This window comes from Pinus tabuliformis, chromosome 5_1, assembly GCF_031772625.1.
Source record: "Pinus tabuliformis cultivar Carrire ecotype Pingquan chromosome 5_1, CPIR1, whole genome shotgun sequence".
NCBI lineage: Eukaryota > Viridiplantae > Streptophyta > Pinopsida > Pinales > Pinaceae > Pinus > Pinus tabuliformis.
In genome coordinates this window covers 794,038,858-794,061,802 of record NC_142305.1, presented here as the reverse complement: position 1 = coordinate 794,061,802, position 22,945 = coordinate 794,038,858, and the positions used below count along the sequence as shown (strand labels likewise).

Here is a 22,945-nt window from a genome sequence, read left to right as displayed (position 1 = left end):
AGACAACACCTTGGCATCCCTCCAGTTGTTGTTAAATCCTTAGCAGACCCTATAGACCCTATTTCGATTGTAAGCTTAGACTCTAAACTACTTCCCTAACTATGTGATAGATCAAGTTTATGGATTTCATTTTGTAGTGAATTATGTATATGGCTAAATATGCCAATGTCCTAGAATATATTTGTTTAATGTTAGTCCTTTCAGTTTTTGGTTGTCTCTTAGGTCCCTTTGAATGATATAATTTTGGTTGTGGTCCGGTATCCCATACAAGAGACGAGTATGAATTTTAATAATGGTTGATGTAATTTCCTATTTTTTAGGTAATTAAATTACCTTAAAAAATATGTTACTTTTATATTTTGAAAATAATAATATCATTTTATCTATACTATCATAGAATTCTACAACTCCAATATAGATAAAAATTGAACTTTCATAATTATGTTTAGCTGTCCCTTCTTTTAAAAAAAACAAAATATAAGATGATAATTTACATCAAATCGTATCAAATTCATTTTAATATAATATATAAACATTTTATGAAATTCATTTTATATAAAAAAACATATTTTGAGCTTTAGTAATTTAAATGTTAAAATATTTTAAATATTATTATATTTAAAATTTTGAGAAAAATTAAAATATAATAAAGATTTTAAAATAAAAATAAATTAAGATATTGCATGAAAGAATTAAAAATCAAAATATTATAAAGAGATTATCTATTGTAATTTAAAAACAAAAATATCATTTTATTTTGATTTAAAAAAGAAAAGGCGACATTATTAAAACATAAGAAAATTCCCATAAATAACCACACATGATTTTGAGAGCCTATTTTTAAAAATGTGTAAGTAAAAGAACATATTAATTTCAAAGCTCTAGATAGGGTGTCTCACACAAAAAAAATGGTGGGGGTTGGGATTTCATAGTTCCACTTGGCCATATGGCTGGGGAACGTGGCAACACACCGCTTTAATGTTTTTGCAATGACATTTGAACTCGACATGGGGGATGCCTCATGACACCATCTTATTCCCGATATATGAAATACATCCCCTCCAACTACAAACCTCAATGGGTCTTCTTAGCCTAGCAACAAATCCTCTCACTTACTCATTTGCTCTCGCTACCTCATGCAATTAGTCTTTTAATACAACCACTAATGAGTGCCTAAATTTCTAGGTTGAGGGCCATCACTCACATCACATTCAGAGGCAACCTTAGGTGGCAAGGCATCTGGCTAGGCAGTAGAGAACTCTGTGTTAAAATGTGTACTCCATGACAAAGTGGCATTAGAATCATTTGCTAATACACGACAAATTTACTATTCTATTGCCACCATTGGTCTTCATTCACTTCAACACTTTTAGTGGGATTTTTAGTGGGGAAATCTAGTTTAATGATGAGCCTTTCTTTGCCACTATGGTTTCTTCCATCCATACCATAAGGCTTTAGTCCAAGTCAATGGTCATGTTTCACTTCTCGGATGAGCAATACCTTGAGTTTTTGGGTTGGAAATTAGGTTCTAATGAAGTTGAAAGCTCTCTCCTCTATGGTCTTTCCATTTTTCTACTCAGGTTGGCCATCACTCTTCACTCTTCCACGTTAAGCTATTCTACTTTCCTTTTCCTTGGTGCAATTTCATTTATTTTTACTTGGGTTACTGGGTTTTGTCTCTTCCAAGTTTGTTTTCTTTCTTCTCCAGCATTGTCAGGTTTCCAATAATTCAAGCCACACAAGTATTTGAGGGGTTGTATCTCTCCAATCTCTAATCCTTGAGAATTTATATCATGTTTAGCTCTCTTTTGAGCCTTACCATTTGTTTTGGGTCCCACTTTGTGTTATCCCTTCAATGTTTACCTCACTCTCCTCCCACCCCTTTCTCATCTTTGACAATTCTCCCGTCAATTCTTGAAACAATCTCTCTCTTCATACAATAAGAATGTTGTGCTAGTGGGCTCATGTTTGATGGGGGACAATGTATTATTAGGAACATGGAGATCGAGGATGTACACAGGGTCAACTCAAAGCAAAAACCTTGATAGTATGGCTTCGGGAACTCACCCTTACTCCTATCCAAGAAGAGCTCTCACAGGCTAAGAGGGAAAGTGCCAATCAACAATGTCTTCTCTTAGATATAGAGATTTTGGAAGTTCTCACTGATTAAGTGCTCTATGTAGGTCACAAGCGATGACAATACAATCAATATGTGTATGTGGTGAACATCTATTAGCACATGACACATCTGTTGGGCAAAGTATTATTGGATAGACACGAAAACTAGGACATCCTCCCCTCCATGGAACACTTTCCTCGATATATCGCAAATCTAGTGCGTCAACTTGAGTGCATTGAAAAGCACACAGACATCCCTACTACTACTCGTTGCTCACCCAACATCAATAAGGAGCCTATTCTGATAGCAGCCACAGATTTAGACTCCTCCTCCAAGTCAATTTCCTCATGTTATGGTTTTAGCTTAACAATTTCAATTATCCTTTCTTCCTTAAGGCACTGAACATCCGATATCTAGCATATGTTTTTAAAATTTTGTCTCTTTAGACAATATTTTGTCCTTTACCTTTTTGAAATAATTGGATTTTCCTAGTAACCAACCTATCTAAAATGTTTCAAAATATTATATAATATCTCATTTAGAAAACAATACAAATAGATATATTAATTTAAAACCACTTTTCTCACAACTTTTTAATATAAAAATAAAATTTTAAAGTGAAGATGATTCTTTACTTCACATTCAAGTTAGATATTAATGAAACATTAAACACCATCATTATTATCATAATAAAAAATAATGATTAAACGCATACATAACTATATAATAAATTCTATCATACTAGTTGTAAAAATTGGAAATTTTAGTGGATTTTTTTGGGGAGAAATTTACCAAACCAGTTGTAAAAATTGGAAAATTTAGGGTTTCTTTTGGTGGTCGGGAGAAATTAAGAATATAGCAAGTAAATGAGCCATTTTTGCCATTGAGAATCTTTTTGATATAATGATGGCAATTTTATATTTTTGTTGGTATTGAAGGATAGTAATTATATTTACAGTATAATTATTCAATGTTTTAATTAATTAATTAATTAATTTTATATATGTTCACATAATTATTCAATATTTAATCAATTAAGTTTTTATAAAATTATAATTTTTATTACTTAAAATATGTTCTTAAAAATATGGTTAAACTACTGCGGATGAACATATATCTGTTCAAGTGGATCTGGAGATTTCTTAGGATTCTCTGGTTGAGATGACTAACGATTTTCAGCAAACCAGGGCCTACTGCTTTACTTTTAGTACCTGATGCATTATGTTTTCACCGAAAAAATACAATTGTCGGTGACGAATAATCCAATTAGCTGTGCACTTTAGACTTTGCGCTCATTCCCTTTACTTTCATCATTGTGTATATATTATATATATGACACTTTACTTTCATCATTGTGTATATATATCACACTTTACTTTCATCATTGTGTATATATATCACACTAATGGTAAACAACCCCATTGCACAATCAGTTCATCATCGTTGCTCTTCCTGTGAGTTGAAGCTCTGAAGCTGTTGATTATCAAGAAGCCCGCCATGTCTGGCAACAACAGGTCTCCACCACCACCTGCAACCTTCCCAGAAGGAAATCCTCCGCCAGGTTCCGTATTCTCTTCACTTCTCTTCCTGCCATCCCTCGTAGTCTTTATTGTTTCGTTGATTGATAATCGCAATTAATCCTTATTTCCATCAAAATACTTTTCTTGCTATCAGGGTATCCCACGCAAGCTCCTCGGCCTCAGTATGCTGAAGCTCACACTATCAAAACGCAGCAGAGAGACGAGAAAGGATTCATTGAAGGATGGTACGAGTTTAATTCAAAATTTCATTAATATATTTGTATTTGTCTGTATGTTGTTAGGGTTAGGGTTTTCTGTTATTTATTTGTTTCTGTGAATGTGGATCTTCAGCCTTGCAGCTCTGTGCTGTTGTTTTCTGTGCGAGGAATGTTGCTGACTCAGACGAGAGTGGGGAGAAAGTTGAATTATATCCTATTATTGAAGTATTGTCATGTTTTACGATTTCTGGGATAAGATATACCATTACCATCTCTTGGAGTGAATAGATCCACTGTGTGTACATGTACGTTCAGTGCAACCGAAAGCTTTTTCCTTCGTATGTCTATTTTGCAAAAGTGTGATTTAGTGGATGTTAATGGACATTTTTCTCACAGCGTAAACATATGTAATGTCCAAATGATAATTAGTCTTTCTAAATAGTAAAAGATTAAATCAAATTCATTTTCCTGTTGTGAGTAAAAGTTGTTTTAAATTAAAAAAATATCTAGTATGGAAAACAAATTGCAGAGCAAATTGAATAATTGTAACGTTGGAACACAATTTCCGCTTTAAATTTATTAAGATTTTGAATTTATTTTTACTTAATGCAAGATTAAATGCTTGTTTAAATATAACATAAAAATAAAAATAAAAATTGCAGTCGAGAGATTTGAGGAGTGGATATTAATTACAATTATAGTGTATATTAATTACAATTATAGTAATTTTGAATTTATTTTGAGTTAATGAAGAGATCAAATTAAACTTTTCAGAATGAAAGATTAAACGCTTATTCAAATCTAAAACTTCAAATAAAAATTGCATTTGAGAGATTTGAGAAGTGGATATTAATTACAATTATTAATTCATTCAGCATTGAGCGATTTCATCTGGAAATAGATATTAATGACGATTATTAATTAAATCCACTTCAGATTTATATGTTTTATGTGGAATCAAATTCTTAAATGTGTAAATATTTTTTTCACTCTAAATTTAAAATTATAATAAATGTTTAAAAATATTTTGCATATTAATAAATTTTATTGTTTTTTAATATATAATAAGTTTGATATATATATACCTTTATTATGAACCAAAATTTGTCTCTCTTAATATAAACTTATTAAAATATTAAAATATTATTATTATTATTATTAGTCCAGTTTGACTATTATATTTTTGGTATATTGGCATTTTAACCTAAGTTTATGCAAAGTTTTGGTGCGGAAAATAATTGGAGTCTTATTATCGGCTTCGAGTTGTTCGATGCAAAGAACGGTTGATATGCCGCGGAAGTTGGTTTGTCGTAGGACTCGCCGTACACGCTGTGGTCTGCTCCACAGTCCACCCGCTTAGCAATCCTGAATATGGCAGTATCCCCCCACTCAGCCCCAAAATCATAAGCTTGTGGATGAAGTTGAAGAATCTCGATGCTCATTACCGAAGGATCACCGTGGCCGGTGCTGTGAAAGAAGACATTGGCAGCAGTGTCCAAGACAAAAACTGAAGCTTCGACATATGCCTGGTCGTCGTTCATGCTCCAGCCCGGCTTTAAAGAATAAACCTGTGTTCCTTCAATGGAGACGTCAAAGAGCCGCTCGCGGTCGGCCAAAACGTCCTCGTTGAGGCCAAAGAACATTCTAACGGAATAATGGCCGTTCCGTAGACGTTGTAGCAGTTCTCGGGACCGTCCGAGAGCTTAAAGAAACGGAGTTTCTTGAGCTGAGGAGCGATGTAACTCGTGGTGTAACTGTAGTCTTTTACCCAAAGCATATTCGTCTCGGGGTATGTGTGTTCTCCCATGAACCGCAGCTGATCCGGATGGCCAACGGCTCTGCAAAACCAAAAATGTTGTTATACTCTTCTTTCGACTACTTTGAGAAGTAGAATTTAATCAAAATATGATTTGAATTGTTGAATCTTGAAGCTATCGGCTTCTGAAGTTGAAATTTGAAAACCTTCAAAATATTCTGGAATTTTAACTTAACTGAGATCATGTGGCTTTGATCTTACCTGCATTCTGTGAAAATGTTGTGTAAATTCTCGTCCACACACAAATACATGCCACTGCAGTCAATCTAAAGCCAACCATGACTGTTTCCTTCGCCATTTTTCAGTAACAGGATATGGTTCCTTAACGGAGAGCCTAAACTTCATCAGAAATGGAGACATAACGTCAATGAGAACTCCAAAACTCCAAGACTATAGCTGGAATCATGAGGCGTCTTCAGGGGCTCCACAGTAGTCCAAGAACCGCAAGATATTGCAATGATGGCGTTTTCCTGCCTTTTTACAGTCATACAGCCGTAATGTTTGTTGGTTCCCGTGGATCTGTGTTCCCACGCCGATCAAGTGTTCGAATCTCATCGCTCGATGTAGTCAACGCCCAAACATTTATGAGAGTTGAAGTGATTGATCTTGTAGTCGGCCTGTTCTATTCATGTTTATATAATATATTGTTAAATTTATTTATTTATTTAATAACAATATCTTTTTATTTTCTAAGAGATTTATATTGGTACAAGCATATGGATTACTCTTTTGGGATTTTAATCTTAAAAGAGAGAACTTAAATCTAGTTTTTAGTTCTGAATCCAAATCATGCAGCAAAGTCAAAAGTAAATGGTCCTCATGTTGAATAGGACATCTAAGCAAGCAGCCAAGTCAACGGTAAATGGTCCTTCCCCTTCTCGGCATGGACTTTCACCATTTTTGTGGCTCTTGTTTTAAATGTGATGTTGTCAACGCATTTAAATGTATAAAAAATTACATATATATTTTATATTGGATTGTAAAAAAAAAAACTTTTAATATATAATAAAAACTTTTTTTTACTTTCAATTATTTTATATTGAGAAAAATTTGATATTAAAATTATTAATTTGACATGTTTATTAAAAATATTTTATGTGTAATTCACAATTTCTTTACCATTTTCTTTTAATTAATATTTGTTATTATTATTTATTTTACTTAATATAATATTTTTAATAATAATTTTAAAACATTATATATCAAATATATATGTCAATTCTATATTAAATATTAAAAAATTATATATCTATCTCATACTATAATGTAAAATATATATTTCAAACCTACTTTATCCAAATCCAAATTAATATAAATATCCAAATTACATTTACGATTTTTTTAACTCTTCCTTTTAACAAATATAGTTTCCTATAAATGCCTAACTCTACTCACTTTATACTCGTACACTATTAATATGTTAAATTCACATGGATTTTATATAAGTTAAGTGATAAAGAAACCTCAGGTAGATTATAGGTATTACTTCAATAGTGGGAAGAACATAAACAAACCCTTTCACTATCCTATTTATTATTGCTTTTAATCCTTGTTTTAAACCTGGGAAGAAGGAAAAAACAAAAGTTATTTAAAACTAAACTATATAGATATTTTGTGTAATAATTTGTCACAACAGATTTCATAGATATTTTGTGTAATAATTTGTCACAACAGATTTCATAAATTTAAATTTATATGAGAAATTTAAAATATTTACTATGAGAGTATTTTCCTTAGTTTTTTGGATTTATTAAGTTATGGTTTTTATGCATGTATTATAGAAAATGTAGAAAATATAGAATAGACAAAATACAATCACTCACAATTATAATAACACAAGACTTAATCTCAAAAAACTAGTTGGAAAATGATGTTGTTTTTTTCTTTCTTTCTATGAATGGGAATGGTTGTAAGTATAATGAAGTGAGACTCTTGGCCCACAGGCTACTATAGTGCAAAATCCTTCTCTATTTACTCTCTTCCTATCCACTCATTGATACTCTTCTCATCTATAAAATAAAATGTACTTGAATAGAATGGAACCCCTTTTCCTCCTAGTGACCTGATTATAACACAACACATTAGCTTACTAGTGGTTAAATTGGACTTAAACTCTTAACTAGGGTTACAATATTGACACTTCTATAGTCATCTTCATTATGACCACATGACTAGTCACTTTTCCATGAATAATGGGGGACGATGAGACATTCTCTTAAATCATGGTGATCAAAATAGGAAAGTCAACTTCCAAGTGGAATATCTTTTACATATAAACTCTAATTGAGGTGTTTTTTCGCCATTGAAAGGGTATTTGTGTGTAGAATGGTGTTGGGGATACAAAAATAAACATAAAAGTTTTTACCCCCCAAAAAAAACCATTTGATTCATCAAATTCTTTCATAAAGTTTCAGACCCTAATTGGCCAAATTGGGACCCACTGTTATAAATAGTCACGTGAGCTTATTCCTTCACTGTTTCCACTCTAAAAGAATCAAGATGGATGAAAAATAATGATGATGATGATTAACATCCATTGAGATCAATGAGATCTATCGGACCTTTAGAAAGAAAAAGATTAATTGATATTTTTTAATATTTTATTTCTATGATCGAAGACGAGGGAAAAAAAACGTTCCTAGATCACTATAGTTTTGTTGACTTAACAAATCAATAAGGTTGATAGTGTGGAATATTTTTTGGAAATAGGAATAGGTATGAGTGAGACCCACGCAATCCAAGAGAAAGTGTTTTTCATCTTCAAGCCTCTTAGAATCATATAGTTGACATATTCTTTCATCCCAGGGTGTTTCAGGGATAGGCCAATGCCCGATTTCTCTTCAGAGAACAAGCTAGTTAGTTCTTATCTTTTCAATGTTCATCAAGTTCTTCTTAGCATTGGGCAAGACAAAGAGATAATTCTAGTTATTGAGAGTGGGATTGATTAACTCATTATAATTCCTTAGCTTCCTTTTCCCCTCTAGCTCCTTATCATTCTACAATTTGGCATTAAATTTGGAAGTAATAGTATTTTTGATATTATCTTTATTATTCAAGATGATCTCCTTTAACCCCTAATAGTCGAGTGAAGACTCGACATCCTTTTGTCAACTACACTTGAGCGAGAGGCATGGTTTTTTCCTAGAGTTAAAATCCATTTTGGGGAACCTCTTAGTTTCCATCTTTTAAAGCTTCTTCTTATACATCAGATAATGAAACATAGCCATGATTTCAATGAGTGAATGTCTAGCTTCAGTGAAAATGATAGGGTAGGGAGTATTACCATTAATATTTAGTTTATGGGTTATAAATTTATTTTGGATCAACTCAATATTCCTCCATGATTCTCTAGATATACTACAACCCCAAACCTCAAATACATCCACAATGACATCGGTGACGAGAGTCTCAAAGATGAACCTTTTTTTCTCTAAACCCATAGATCAGTCATCTTGCAATTATTTTCAAGCTCATAATAAGTTTTCCAGAAACTAATAGTCCTTTTCTCAATGCTATAATTCCAATTGAGATGATGATGAATGTCAATACCTAAATATTTGTATAAAGAAACCATCCAAGTAATTGTTATCATAGATGAAATTGTCATGGTTGATCCTTTCGGATTTAATTATAATGACTTTAGTCTTGTGAGTATTAATAGTCATACCCATCTTGGAGAAGAAATCATGGAGGATTTTAAGTTGTTTGTCGAGATCCTCATGGATTTTGGAAAGAAAAAATATATCATTAGCATAAAGGAGAAGATTAATCACCATACCAACGAGCATGGGGCCATCATATCCTTTAGCCTCCATATATGATTCCATCTTATCATTGTAAATTAATTAAACGGTAGTGGATAAGGGACAACCTTGATTAACATCGATGTTGCATGTAATTTCTTTAGACCAACCCTCGATGGTCTTAATAATTCTGACCACATTCTTGTATAGCCAAATCACAATAACCTTCAACTCTAGAGGAACCATTATCTCTTCAAATCTTTTCCAGAACTTATCCTAATGAACCATGTTGAAACAATTATAAAGTCAACAAAACAACAAAAGAGACCAGTTTTACTATTGTGGAAATCCTTGACAATAATCCAAAGAGTGACAATATGGTCAATAATTGAGTGATGTTTTATAAAACCCAATTGTCCTTTAGCTCTTTTAACATGAATTTCAATCCATACGCTAATATTATTTTCCAAAATTAGCCCATAGAGTTTGGCTAAGATGTGGCTAATCATAATGGTCCTATAATTAGAGGGAACATTTTGACCCCCACTTTTAAAGAGAGGCACAATTAGGCTTTGAGTCCAACGCTTAAGGAAGTGATGCTTTACCGCCAAATTGAGAAAATTGTGAATATGAGGAATGAGGATAGACCTTCCTATTTTGAAAATTTCAACTTGGTAGCCTTCAATATGCCTAGCTTTTCCATTAGCGAGTTTCTTAATCCTGAAATCCACGTCTTTCAAAGAGAAAATATCCTCCTCTATAAGAGTGTTTAAGATGCTTCTCGTGGTGTTTGGAGAGTCATAAAGGATCTTAAGATAAGTATCCCAGTTCTTCACAGGGATCATATTATTTTATTTTATTTTATGAACAAGTATATTCCTCCAAAATTTTCTTGGCTTAGCTTTAGAAAGGTTAAGAAGACACACTTGCCTCTTAATGATATAGGACCTTCTCTTTTTTTTATAAGAGTTTTGTACATACTTGTTTTTCAAGCTTTGCAATTTCGTTATGAGCTTCTCTAATCACTCTTTTGGAAATTTTACAAACATTGTCATACCAAGGGTTGGAGGTTCTATTATTCTTTTTATATGACACCAAGCAATAGAAAATTCATTAATGTTATTAGAAAGGTTCGTAGTAAGATTATGGTAGATGAGATCAATGTTGTTGTTCTACGCTAAGAAACCAAGATCCCTCTTTACATATTGTATGAATAGATCCATTTTATTTTTGTTAAAACGAATGTGCCTTTGACTATCATAATTATTTTGCATGTCATTAGTGTGTATGCTAATATTTAGGGTTAGGGATAAGGGTCTATGGTCAGAATCAGGCTTGTGGTCATTTAGGATGTGAAAATTTACCATACGGTTGATAACATGGATGTCTGATAATTGAATAATCCACAACACGTTTAGCCAGACCATGAATGAAAGTCATATGGCCATAGATGGGCCACTTATTAATTCTGTTACAAATAATCAAGTCTTGGGAACTACAAATCTTGATAAGATCGGTACCAAATAAGTTCTCTGGTATGTCTTCAGAATTTATTTTGAATCTATTGGAGCTATCACAGTCCTCATCTAGCCATACGAGGTTATGGCTAGTGATATTTCTTAGGAGAGTTGCTTGGTTAGTAGCAGTTCTAGCATTGAAGTCCCATAGAAAAAGGATATCACCTTCGCTCCTTAGATTGTGGATATCCTATTCTAAGGCATTGAAGAGGAAATTCTTATTTACGTTTTTTTTCTTATAGGAGGTAGAGTTCATAGGGGGAAATAAAAAATTGAGAGAAAAATCCCATTGGTGTTAAAATCAGAAATTTCGATCCATATATACTAATTGAGGGTGTTGATCTTATGAAGCCAAATGTGAGAAGAAACGTTATCTATTATATAACAGGTTATAACACCAAAACATTTATGAGAGGATTTCTTATTCCAAGTTGACCAGATAATGTATCCATCCATATGGGGGACCGTAGATTCATCACGCTCCCAGGTTTCAAAGAAGAAGATAAGATCAATATCACTTGGGATCCAACTTAACATAGGTCATTTACTCCATGGAAAACCATGATAGTTCCAAAATAGGATCTGGAGTGTTGCTAATTCCTATTTATTACTTTTATTTTGAATTATCTCTCTAATACACTACTACACAACAGGGTTGTTTAAGACAAAAGTAGCATTTTGTCTTAAATATTTAGAGGGGACGATGATTTCATCTTAAATATTTAAATGAAGGTAAAAGGGGGTTGATTTCATCTTAAATATTTAAGGGGGGAGGGGTCTTTTAATTCAATTAACTAATATGAAAGTAGCATCTTTTCTTCAATATTTAATTGAATTAATTCGGATATAGGTCATGTATGGCACTTCTCAATAAAATCAATATCATGTTTTCAGATAGCATGCTGGGGAGGAGCATAGGTTGGCCAATTTAGGGCTTAAATAGGAAGAGGAAGAGTAGAAAGCAGTCAAAAACCAAAGTTTCTTTGAGATCATGTTTAATTTTGGGTGACAATGCTCAACAACAGGAGGAGGAAGATGTTTAGGAAGTAGAGGAGGAGGAGGCAAATAAACCCATAGGACCAGTTGACCTTATTAAATGTGTAGGCTCAACATCTTCCTTCGTGGTCGTCACCAAGGATTCCGATGAGAAATTCCTTCCTCATGGTGGGCTTGATATCAAGGTTCGAATCCGGGCATCCTTGGGGGAAGAAGAATAAGAACAAGAAGCCTTTTTCAAGGACCATGATGAAAGCAACTACATAGACACATACATACTTTCCAAGCATGGCAACATGGGTTCTTTATCATTGGATACTCCAAAATAGACTGCGTGAATAACAATAATCTTGGCATTTTTTCGAGAGCCAACCATCCTCCTTAGGGAAGAGACTTAGACACCCACATCACCACAATAAAATTATCCAACAACTAGCTCATCGTAGATTACTGAGGTAATATTTCATGATTATTTCAAATATATACAATGTTTATACATCTCTGGAGAAATCCTAGATCAACCTAGTCTAGGTTTGATTCATTTGTATTGATTGATCTCTTTATAAATTACTTGTTCTGAGATTTAATAGCAATCCTCATGGCTCTACCATTGGTTCAGTCATTTCTTGGAGAAGTGGAGCAAATCAAAATGATGGCATGTACTTTAATTTTCATCTGTAGGGGTTGTATAACTATATTGATCGTCTAATTTCTTTTTGATTCCATAAACATAGAAGTTGAGGTTAGTTATCCTCTAAATCTTCATGTGCAAGGTTTAGGGTGTGCTAATGTCAGTTATATCCTAATCTAGGTCTCTTGAAAATATCAATAATAATCATTTTATTCATGTTGAGTTGAATAACAATTTGTGTGTATATTTTATTCCCGTTGAGTTAAATTGCAATTTTGGTATGTTTATGATTGTGCAACATCTGTGTAATATGAACACAATAAAGTTTGTGTGCATGGGATTAGGGCCTCTAGGATGTGCACCGTATTTCATGTGGGAGTGTAAAAACACAAAATGGGAATGCATTGAGTAAATAAATAACATGGCAATAGTGTATAATTTTTATCTCAATTACAAGTTGGAACATGCTAGCAATAGACTATCAGGCTCCAGTATAATCTTCTACGATATATATGTTGCAGGCATTGATATAGTGTAGAATCATGGTAGTTATGGTAAGAACACAAAGGAAATACATTTGTATTAATTAACCTATGATAATGTGTGTAGGAATTACATGATAGTGGTCTTATTCATGGATTATTTAGGTTTGAATCCATGCATTAGTTTTTTTCTGTAACAACCCTCTTGAAAATTCCATGTAATAAAATTAATAAAGGAAAAATAATAACCATGGTTGATGTGACGTATTCCAAGCAAAATGTTGGGAAAAGTGATAGTGATGGGGGTCATTGGTGATTTATTAATGGATAAGGAAATTGGTAAAGGCAATGGCAAAGGCTTTGGAAAATAAAAACGATATTTTGGCATATTTATTCATGAAAATAATGGAAATTAGGAGAAAAGGGAGGTGAAAGGTCACAGGTTGCATGTAGGAGGGAAATGAAGGAAATTAATGGACAATGAAGAAAATATAGACCTCATTAATAAAAATGATTCTGAGGATTAGTTCACAGACTTTTGCTAGTTCAATTTTGGAGCTCTCTCTCTATTCTCTTTATCTCATACTCTTGGACAAAGAGTTTTCTTGGAGCACTCTTTGAGAGTGTGGCATACCTGGAGTTTTGGAGAAATAAGGCAAAGGAAGGCTAAGAAAGCACAAGAGGACATAAGGATCAACAGCTACATTGAGTTTCTCTTATAGGTACCAAGTTGCATGTATGTTTCCTCACTAGCTTTTACATACATGGAATATGCATGTGGTTTATTGGTCATGATCTATCATTGGCATGGAGGATTGCCTGGATTGGTAGTGGATTTTCCTAGCATTGTCATTTCCTAGATAGTCATGGTGTTGTGGGTTCATTTTTATTTTTTCTAGTTGGTTCTCATGTTTCCTTTAGCTTGGGTTGAGTTACTAGTTCCTAGAAGTCCTGTAACAACTTGGGTTGAGTTACTAGTCTTGGAAGCCATGGTTGAACAAACGCTCTAGAAGCCCTTGGTGGGTTAGTTACTAGTCCTGGAAACCCTAGTTGGACAAATGCTCTACAATCCATGTGTAAGTTGTGGGTTGAGTTACTAGTCCTGGAATCCTTGGTTAGAACTAACACTTTGGAGTCGTGGAAGGCTTGGGTAGAGACAAATTTGGTGATGTTTTTGTGATGTCCAATCGTAATGTGGAATCACTACATGATGGGTTGAGGTCGTTGGCCTATGGAATCCTTGGATGGTTTTGATTGATGTGTTTTATGAGTTCCCACATTCATGCTTGGAATATGGCTCAGGCATGATTAGCTAAAGAGAGATTTAGCTCAGCCATGTCTACGGTCAGGTGGTTCCTAGAAGTCCCACAACTAGTTTTCCTTCGGATCATTAATATGAGGTTATTTCTCATTGTTATTTCATGGGTATTGTACTAGATTATATGTGGATGATATGGCTATGATTCCTTGATAATTCTGTTGCTATTATGTTGGTTATGAATATGTATTATGACAATGGCTATGTATGACTCTCATCATGTTTTTACTTGTAAATGAATGAATAATTTATCTACAACCTAATGGATGAAACAACATATAATGTGTTGAGGCATCAATGCTTCTTAGTGATTCTTAGATGAGTATGAGACCTCTATGCTTAGATCAGTTGTTTAAACCTGTAGATTACATAATTGTGACATGTTTGACGAAATGGCTATTATGGATAGTAGGGTTCCATTCAAGTAATTGTTCAAGTAGTTGCATTTTTTTCCTTATTCTATTGTTATATTTCGGTTCAGAAAGTATCATTGAGTTATGGGCAGTGACCTAGGCTCTAGGCCTAAAAAGTGTCTCAAATCTCGGAGATAAAATCACAACACTGAGTAGAAAAGTCCCTAGACACATGCATATCCATTTTGTGGGAGCGTCCATAGCTTCCTAGACGCATGCATGCCCATATCAAGGGAGTTTTTGGGTGTTATGAAACCAACTCACAAAATAGAAGAAAAGATAGACCAACGACTTCAAAATGACCCTCTTTGAGGGGGAAATCTCCTTTACATTACACAAATGAACAATTCTTGGATGATACAAATGAAAAGACCTCCTTTCTATATATAGGAGTCTAAGGGGTCACAATATAGTCAGAGTCGACATAGCAATAATAATGTATGGGCACGCCAATAACAATAGTGGGCTTCTATGTGGCACAATAATAACAATATGGGGACAACATAGGCACAACAATAACAATAAGTGGCTACAATGACAATACTAATAAGGGAATACACTAGTATTATAGGGACCTAACATGCCCCTCTCCTTCAAAAAAGTGTTGTCGTCAACGCTTGGGTAGTTCTAGATGCTTCTGTATAAATTCTCATCCTCCCATGTGGAATCTTCAGCAGGTAAGTCCTTCCACTTGTTGAGAGACTCTGAAATTGATCGATTTCACAGTTGTTGAGTTCTTGTTTCTATGACTGCTTCAGGTTCCAATATGATTTTTCCTTCCTTGTAAATTTCTGGAAATATTATTTAAACTGGGATCTTGTCACCTATAACCTTCTTTAAGCATGAAACATGGAAAACTGGGTGCACTCAGGAAGTTGCAAGAAGCTCCAACTTGTATGCCATATTACCAATCTTTTGCAATACCTTGTACAGACCATAATACTTTGGTGATAATTTATTATCCTTCTTAGATTTATTGAGGGACATTTGTTCATATGGTTGTATTTGTAGAAATACCTAGTCACCTACATCAAAACTTATTTGGCTGCGATGTTGATCTGCCTATTGATTCATTCTATTATCCTTTAAGAGTTGGAGAACTTGTTGTTGATGCTCGATGCGATCTTCCACTGCTTTAACCTTAGAAGTTTCTCTTAAATATGAAGTGATGGATAGTGGATGATATTCATAAAGTACCATAAATGAGGTCATTTTTGCTACAATATGAAAGGAAGTTTTATACCACCATTCAGCTAGAGGCAACCATTTGACCCATTGTGTCTGTATATCAGATACAAACCAACAAAGATATTCTTCCAAACATTTGTTTACTATCTCAGTTTGCCCATCAGATTGAGGATGATAAGATGACCTATGAGCTAACTGAGTACCCAGACAAGAAAATATTTTTTTCCAAAAATTTCTAGTGAAAATGGGATCTCTGTCGCTTATAATAATCTTTGGGTTTCCATGTAGCTTTTGAATTGTTTCCATAAATGTAGTAGAAACTATACTGGCTTTAAATGGATGAGATAATGCATAAAAGTGTGCATACTTGGTAAGTCTATCAACTACCACCATGATGAAACTCTTTCGTTCAGACTTCGGTAAACCTTAAAATCCATTGAAACCTCCTCTTGACATTGACTTGGAATGGACAAAGGTTGTAATAGACTTGGGGTCTTAATTGTTTCAACTTTATTTTGTTGGCAAACAAAAAATTCCACCACAAAATTTTGAATATTAGATTTAAGGCCATCCCAAAAGAATTCCTTCTTAACCCTGTGGTAACTTTTTAAAAATCCTGAGTGCCCTCCTAAGGGAGAGGTGTGCAATTCCATAAGAATCTTTCGTCTGAGTTGGGAATTCTTACAGAGATATAAGCGATCTTTGTACCATAACAAATCATTTTTCCAGTTAAATGTATCATATGTACTGTGATCTTGTTGTACCTTTTAAATGAGTTCCCACACTTCTTCATCATTCTTCCATTCATCCCTTGCTTTGTTTATCCACTCTGGTTGGATAATAAGAGTGGTGTAAAGTAATTCTTCCACATCCTCATCCTTTCTTGAGAGTGCAATTGCAACAACATTTTTCTTCCCTTTTTTGTAGATTATTTCAAAATCATAACCCAACATTTTTGTGACCTATTTTTGCTACTATTCTAAAGATAATATTTGTTCTAAAAATTATTTAAGACTATCATGATCCTTTTTTACCTTGAAGTGTCTTCCCATTATGTAAGGTCACCATTTCTTAAGTGCATGTAGTATTGCCAACATTTCCTTCTGATAAATAGATTTGTGTAAATACTTTCCTTTGATTGGATGAAATTCGAACGTAAGGGTCTTTCTTCTTGCATCAAAACAACACCAATTCCATTTCTTGAGGCATCACATTCCACAATAAAGGTTTTTGTGAATTATGGCGTAGCTAAGACTAGTGCTTGGCACATTGCCTCTTTATGATGTTCAAAGGTCTTCTTTTCTTGTGGAGTCCATGAAAATGCATCTTTCTTCAATAATTTTGTTATACATGATGTTACTCTCCCATAATTCTTAACAAGCTTGCGATAATACCCTGTCAACCCAAGAAATCCCTACAAATGCTTTATGGATGTGGGAATTTTCCATTCCTTAATGGATTTAATTTTGCTAGTGTCTAGCTTAGCACCTTCATGAGATAGAATATCACCCAGATATTCCACCTCTTGCACTCCAAAGAAACATTTGGAGCTTTTTGCATATAATTGTTTCTCCTGCAATAGTTTGAGCACCATGTCAACACGTTGAACATGATCCTTCCAAGACTTGTTGTAGATTAGTATATCATCAAAAAATACTAACACAAATTTTCTAAGGAAGGTTTTGAAAATGGAATTCATCAAATCTTGAATGTGGATTAGTAAGGCCAAAAGGCATGACCAAAAATTCATAATTACCCTCATGAGTTCTAAATGTTGTTTTCAGAATATCTTCAGTCTTCATTCTGATTTGATGATATCTTGAATGAAGATCCAACTTGATAAAGTAAATTGATCCTTGCAATTCATACAATAATTCATCAATAACATGAATGGGAAATTTATCTTTAATAGTGAGCTTGTTGAGCTCCCTATAATCCGAACACATGCGCCATGATCCATCCTTATTGTGCACAAATACTACTGGAGCAGAGAAAGAACTTTGACTAGGTTGAATTATACCAACCTCTAGCATATCTCCAACCATATGTTTAATTTAACTCTTTTGGGCATAGGGATATCTGTAAGGCCTGATGTTTGGAGGAACACTTCCTCGAATCAAATGAATAGCATGATCATGATCACGAATAGGTGGGAGGCTTTTGGTAGTCTGAAATACCTTGGAATGATTGTCCAAGAGATTTTGGAGATCAAGAGAAATAGATTATTTCGATGTGGGAACCTCTAGCGAACACAATTATGAAATTACACCTCATTTTTCTTTCTTCAGAAGCTTTTTCATGCCATTAGAGATGATTATCTTTCCCAGTTTCCCTACGATACCCATTAATTCAACTTCCTTTCCTTCCAAAAAAAATTCAAGAAAAGTTCTTGAAAATTAAAAGCTATCATACCCAAAGATTGTAGCCATTGGAATCCTAGTACAACATCAACACCACCCATTGGAATGGAAAGCATTGGATTATTCAATACATATTCTCCCATGGATAGCTTGATATTATGGAACTTTCCAAAAAAAATTATGGTTCCTCCATTTGCAACCATCAATTGACACTCTGGTGCTGGATATAGGAAGCAATTCAATTCCTTTGTTATCTTACAATGAATAAAATTATGGGTACTGTCCAAATCAATCACCACTATTACCTTTTTTCTTCTTGATATGTCCTTATACCTTGAGAGTTTTAGGAGTGATAATTTCAGCCAATGCATTACAAGATATGGTCGGATTCATTTCTTTTTTCTCTAGGGTTTGTTCCTCATGTCTATCCTCTTCTTTTGACATTTCTTGTTCATTTTCTTCCTCCTCTTCACAATCTACATAAAATAATTTATTCTCAGCACACTTATGACCTTTAATGTATTTTCTATCACAATTGTAACAAAGCCCTTTTGCTCTTTTTTCTTCCAATTGTTGTGGTGTCAACCTTGTAGGTTGTGGAAGGCTAGGGAAAAAACACTTCCATATTTATAGTTGTGAGTGGTAGGCTTCCTTGTGCACCATAATTTTGCTTTCAATTTTTCTTTCCAACTTGAATGCCTTCTTCAATGAATCAGGTTCCCAAAGGTGAACCTAATGTTAGATTTTATCCTTTTAAGTCCCTATGAACACATCAATCATATTCTCCACTGGAATATGTTTTAACCTTATATTCAATTTTCGAAAGTCCTCAATGTGCTCGACCATTGAACCCTTTTGTTAGAGATTTATCAATTGGCTAAAAAAAGTGTTTCTTTTTGTATTGTCATAATGTGCTATCATTTATTTTGTAAAAATTTCCCAAGTTAAAATTTGTTTATGAGAGAAAATCCATCGATACCATACAAACTGATTGGGTTCCAAACATAAAGTTGCAATGCATACCTTTTTCATGTTTTGTACACTATGGAGATCGAAATATTGCTCCATCTGTAGTATTCGTGTTATGGGATCCTTGCCATTAAACTTCCTCATATCAATCTTTGGAACATGGTTAGTCTTCAATCCAACATTAGATTTTATGAAATGACGATTACCATTTATTTTGTTCTCATCATGAGTTTCCTTTACTACCCTTTCACCATTATTAAGCATTTCTTGTAGCAACTTTGTCAAATATATCTTCAAATCTTCCATGTTTTCTTTAAGTTTTTCTTCTATACCATCCATCTTAGCTTCCATGCCATCCATCTTAACTTCCACGCCATCCATCTTAGCTTCCATGCCATCCATCATATCTTCCATGCCATCCATCTTAGCTTCCATGCCATTCATCTTAGTTTCCATGAATTTCTTTAAACCATCCGTCTTAGCTTCTATTACTTTTTTTCAGAGTGAAAATTGTTGCACTTGGTCTCATAATTTTGATATATCATGTTGCATTTCTTCCTCTTCTTCATGAGTCATGGTAGAGACTTTAGTTTGCTTACTAGGTGTTTCCATTTTCTTTCTTCGGGGCATCAATTAATGGTAATTATGTCTCACTATGCCCTTTGAATCACTTCAAACTAATTTTTCAAACCAAACTTATGCAAATTTTAAAAAAACTACACATCTTTTTTTCGCTTGGTAGGCGCTCGATGAATCTATTGTATATCTGTAATCTCGGATCTCCCAGGTTTGAAATTGCATCTTGTGGTATCCCTATGAGTCATATTTCTAACCCCATCAGTTTGATCAATATTGGATTCTTCAAGAAAGAGTTATGCCAAATATCCCACGATGACCTGATTATAGACTAGGTCAGTAGAGCAGACTTGTATGACCTTCCACATGTCACGTTTTTGCCCTTCGGACCTGAAAATGATACATACAAAACTACAGTCTATTCTCTTTTTGTAACATCTGATGAAATTTCAATCCGATGCTCAAAGAGGAAGTTATGACTATTTTCCCAAGGTCACCTATTTGGGAGGTAATTTGGGAGCATGCAAAAAAACCTAACTTCCTTGGATAATATCTCTGAGAATATAGCAAGAGAAGATATGAAATTTGGACACAAGGTTCATAAAGATTTCAGCTCAAATGGGTTTTAATTTCAGATTCTGAAACATAGTAGAAACAAAGTTATAGTGAAAATTCCATGATGATTTGTTTGGATAAGTAAAACCCTAGAATCCAAAGCTCTCATACCAAATGTTATGCAACCAGCTCACAAAATAGAAGAAAAGATAGATCAACGACTTCAAAATGAGCCTCTTTGAGGAGGAAACCTACTTTAAATTACACAAATTAAAAATTCTTGGATGATACAAATGACAAGTCCTCCTTTCTATATATAGGAGTCTAAGGGGTCACAATAGAATCAGAGCTAGCATAACAATAATAATGTAAGGGAACAACAATAACAATAGTGGGATTCTATGGGGCACAATAATAACAATATGGCGACAACATAGGCACAAAAATAACAATAAGGGACTACGATGACAATACTAATAATGGAATACATTAGTATTATAGGGACCTAACGTCGGGGGTTTAATGGTCTAAAAACTTAGTTGGTCTCAGGGGCTGGTTACCTAAGTGGTTGGGATGGATCCTAGGAGTTCTATTTTTGATCTGGAAGGTATGTATGGTGTGTTTTTGTCAGTTCCACTTTATTAAAAGATGTATACGGAGTCCAGTCATATCGTAGTAACTTCTCGTCACATGTTTACCCCGGTTGGCTGGTTACTTGGGTAGTTGTGGGAGGAGGGTGTTACAGAGTGGTAATAGAGCATGGTTCACCCTTAGACTGGATGGTCTATGTGTTGATCATACATTCATGTTGAATACATATGTGCTTCTTGTGTTGTAAGACCATTTTCTTGTTGCATTTGTATGGTATGGGTTATGGTTGTAGTGAGTACACCATGGGAAGTTGATGATGTTGTTGTGGAGTGTGTTGTCATGAGTGTATGGTTGTTAATGCATTGTTTATGCACATTAATATTCACATGTGTTCAAGTGTATAGTGATGTGGTGGTTTTTTTCATGCATGAGGTCATGGTATGTGTAGTTGGTATGGTCATGCATTGATGACTGGAATCTCTCTAAAATAAGGGTTATATGCTGATATGCTTATGTGTTGTATATATATATATATATATATATATATATATATATATATATATATATGTTGTCGTGATCATGTTACACATAGATTACGTTGATTTTTTGATCTTGCTGATGAGGCATCCTCCTTGAATTATTCTAAGGTATGCTGGTTTGTTATGATTTGGTTTAACTGTCATGATATACCTTGCAGGAAGAATATCAAAGATGACTAGAAAGATGATAGACTACAGTGCCCAAGACTCTCCCTATGGATCAAATGAGAAGTGTGGTGTTGGGCACTATTCTGATTTGGTAGACACATTGAGAAGCTTAAAGGCATAAATAAGGAGTTGTAAGGCAGACAATGATAGAATCATATGGGAATAGGAGAGACAAGCAGAGGTAAATGCAGTGATACTTCAGAGTTTATCAGAATTGCAATGATAGGGACCCCTTTAGATCAACCATGAGTAAGAGGATAAAACTAATGGGGAATATTGTAGAAGGTATTATGGTGGGCATAGGTTGGATATAGATGACATGGTTAGAGATGGCAAATTTTTGGATACTACGGATAGGAAAGGTGATAGACACAGGTACTATTCTAGTTCTGGTTCTATCAGGAATGATGATCAGGATTGTTATCATCCTTACAGAAGGAGTGAAAAGGGATATTTTTAGGATGAGTTTAAGAAAGAAAATCCGCCTATATTTTATGGAGAGATGAAGAAGTCATAGGATGTAGAAACATGGTTTCTTTGTATGAGGAAGTTCTTCAAGTTGCATGATTATTGAGAGAACATGAAAGCTAGAATAGCTACATTCAATCTCAAAGGGAAAGCAGATATTTTGTGGGATGATGTGAAGAAAGTCAGAGGTATTCATGACGATGAATTAACTTTGAATGAGTTAGACAGACTACTCAAGAACAAGTACCTATCAGAGAGATACTTTGATGATAGGCCAAAATAATTCTATGAGCTAAAGATGGGATCGATGATAAATACAGAGCACACTAGAAGGTTCTTGGAGCTACTGAGGTATGTGTCTTACCTCAAGGAGGAGAAGGACAAGATTCAAAGATTCACTAGTGGGTTACCAATTGCATTCAAAGATAGGATTGAGTTCGATGAGCCTAGATGATTAGAAGATGCCATCCAAAAGCTAAAGCATTGTTATGAGCAATCAAAGCGCATTTAGGAGACTAATCGAACTGGAAAGGTAATGCAAGGAACAAAGGAAAGTGGAACAATAAGTGAGCAAGACCTTAGGTTATAGATAGTAAAGAGAATGCAGCACCATATAAGAAGTTAATTGCATCTGACAAAGGATAGGGACATTGATCTTAGGAGCAGAACAAGGATGTAGGTTGGAAGCCTATAGAGCAGTGTACTTGTGTCAAAGATCATCGAAGGAGAGATTGTCCACAACATCAGAGTGGTATAGC

General features: G+C 34.1%; 1 protein-coding gene and 1 pseudogene across 1 annotated transcript; one reads left to right on the top strand and one right to left on the bottom strand.

The window, feature by feature from the left end:
- Positions 1-3,496: 3,496 nt before the first annotated feature.
- On the top strand, positions 3,497-4,198 carry LOC149167330 (protein CYSTEINE-RICH TRANSMEMBRANE MODULE 12-like). Its single transcript, XM_089431508.1, has 3 exons — positions 3,497-3,680; positions 3,794-3,884; positions 3,991-4,198. Exons 1-3 carry the CDS (start codon positions 3,617-3,619, stop codon positions 4,034-4,036), a joined length of 201 nt encoding a protein of 66 aa, XP_089287634.1. The 5' UTR covers positions 3,497-3,616; the 3' UTR covers positions 4,037-4,198.
- Positions 4,199-5,056: 858 nt separating this feature from the next.
- LOC149167329 (receptor-like protein 4 pseudogene) lies at positions 5,057-5,500 on the bottom strand (annotated as a pseudogene).
- Positions 5,501-22,945: the final 17,445 nt, after the last annotated feature.

Coding starts and splice junctions, on each gene's coding strand:
- LOC149167330 (XM_089431508.1), top strand. CDS start 3,617: ATGTCTGGCAACAACAGGTCTCCACCACCACCTGCAACCTTCCCAGAA. Junction 3,681..3,793: donor AGAAGGAAATCCTCCGCCAG/GTTCCGTATTCT, acceptor TCTTGCTATCAG/GGTATCCCACGCAAGCTCCT. Junction 3,885..3,990: donor AAAGGATTCATTGAAGGATG/GTACGAGTTTAA, acceptor GTGGATCTTCAG/CCTTGCAGCTCTGTGCTGTT.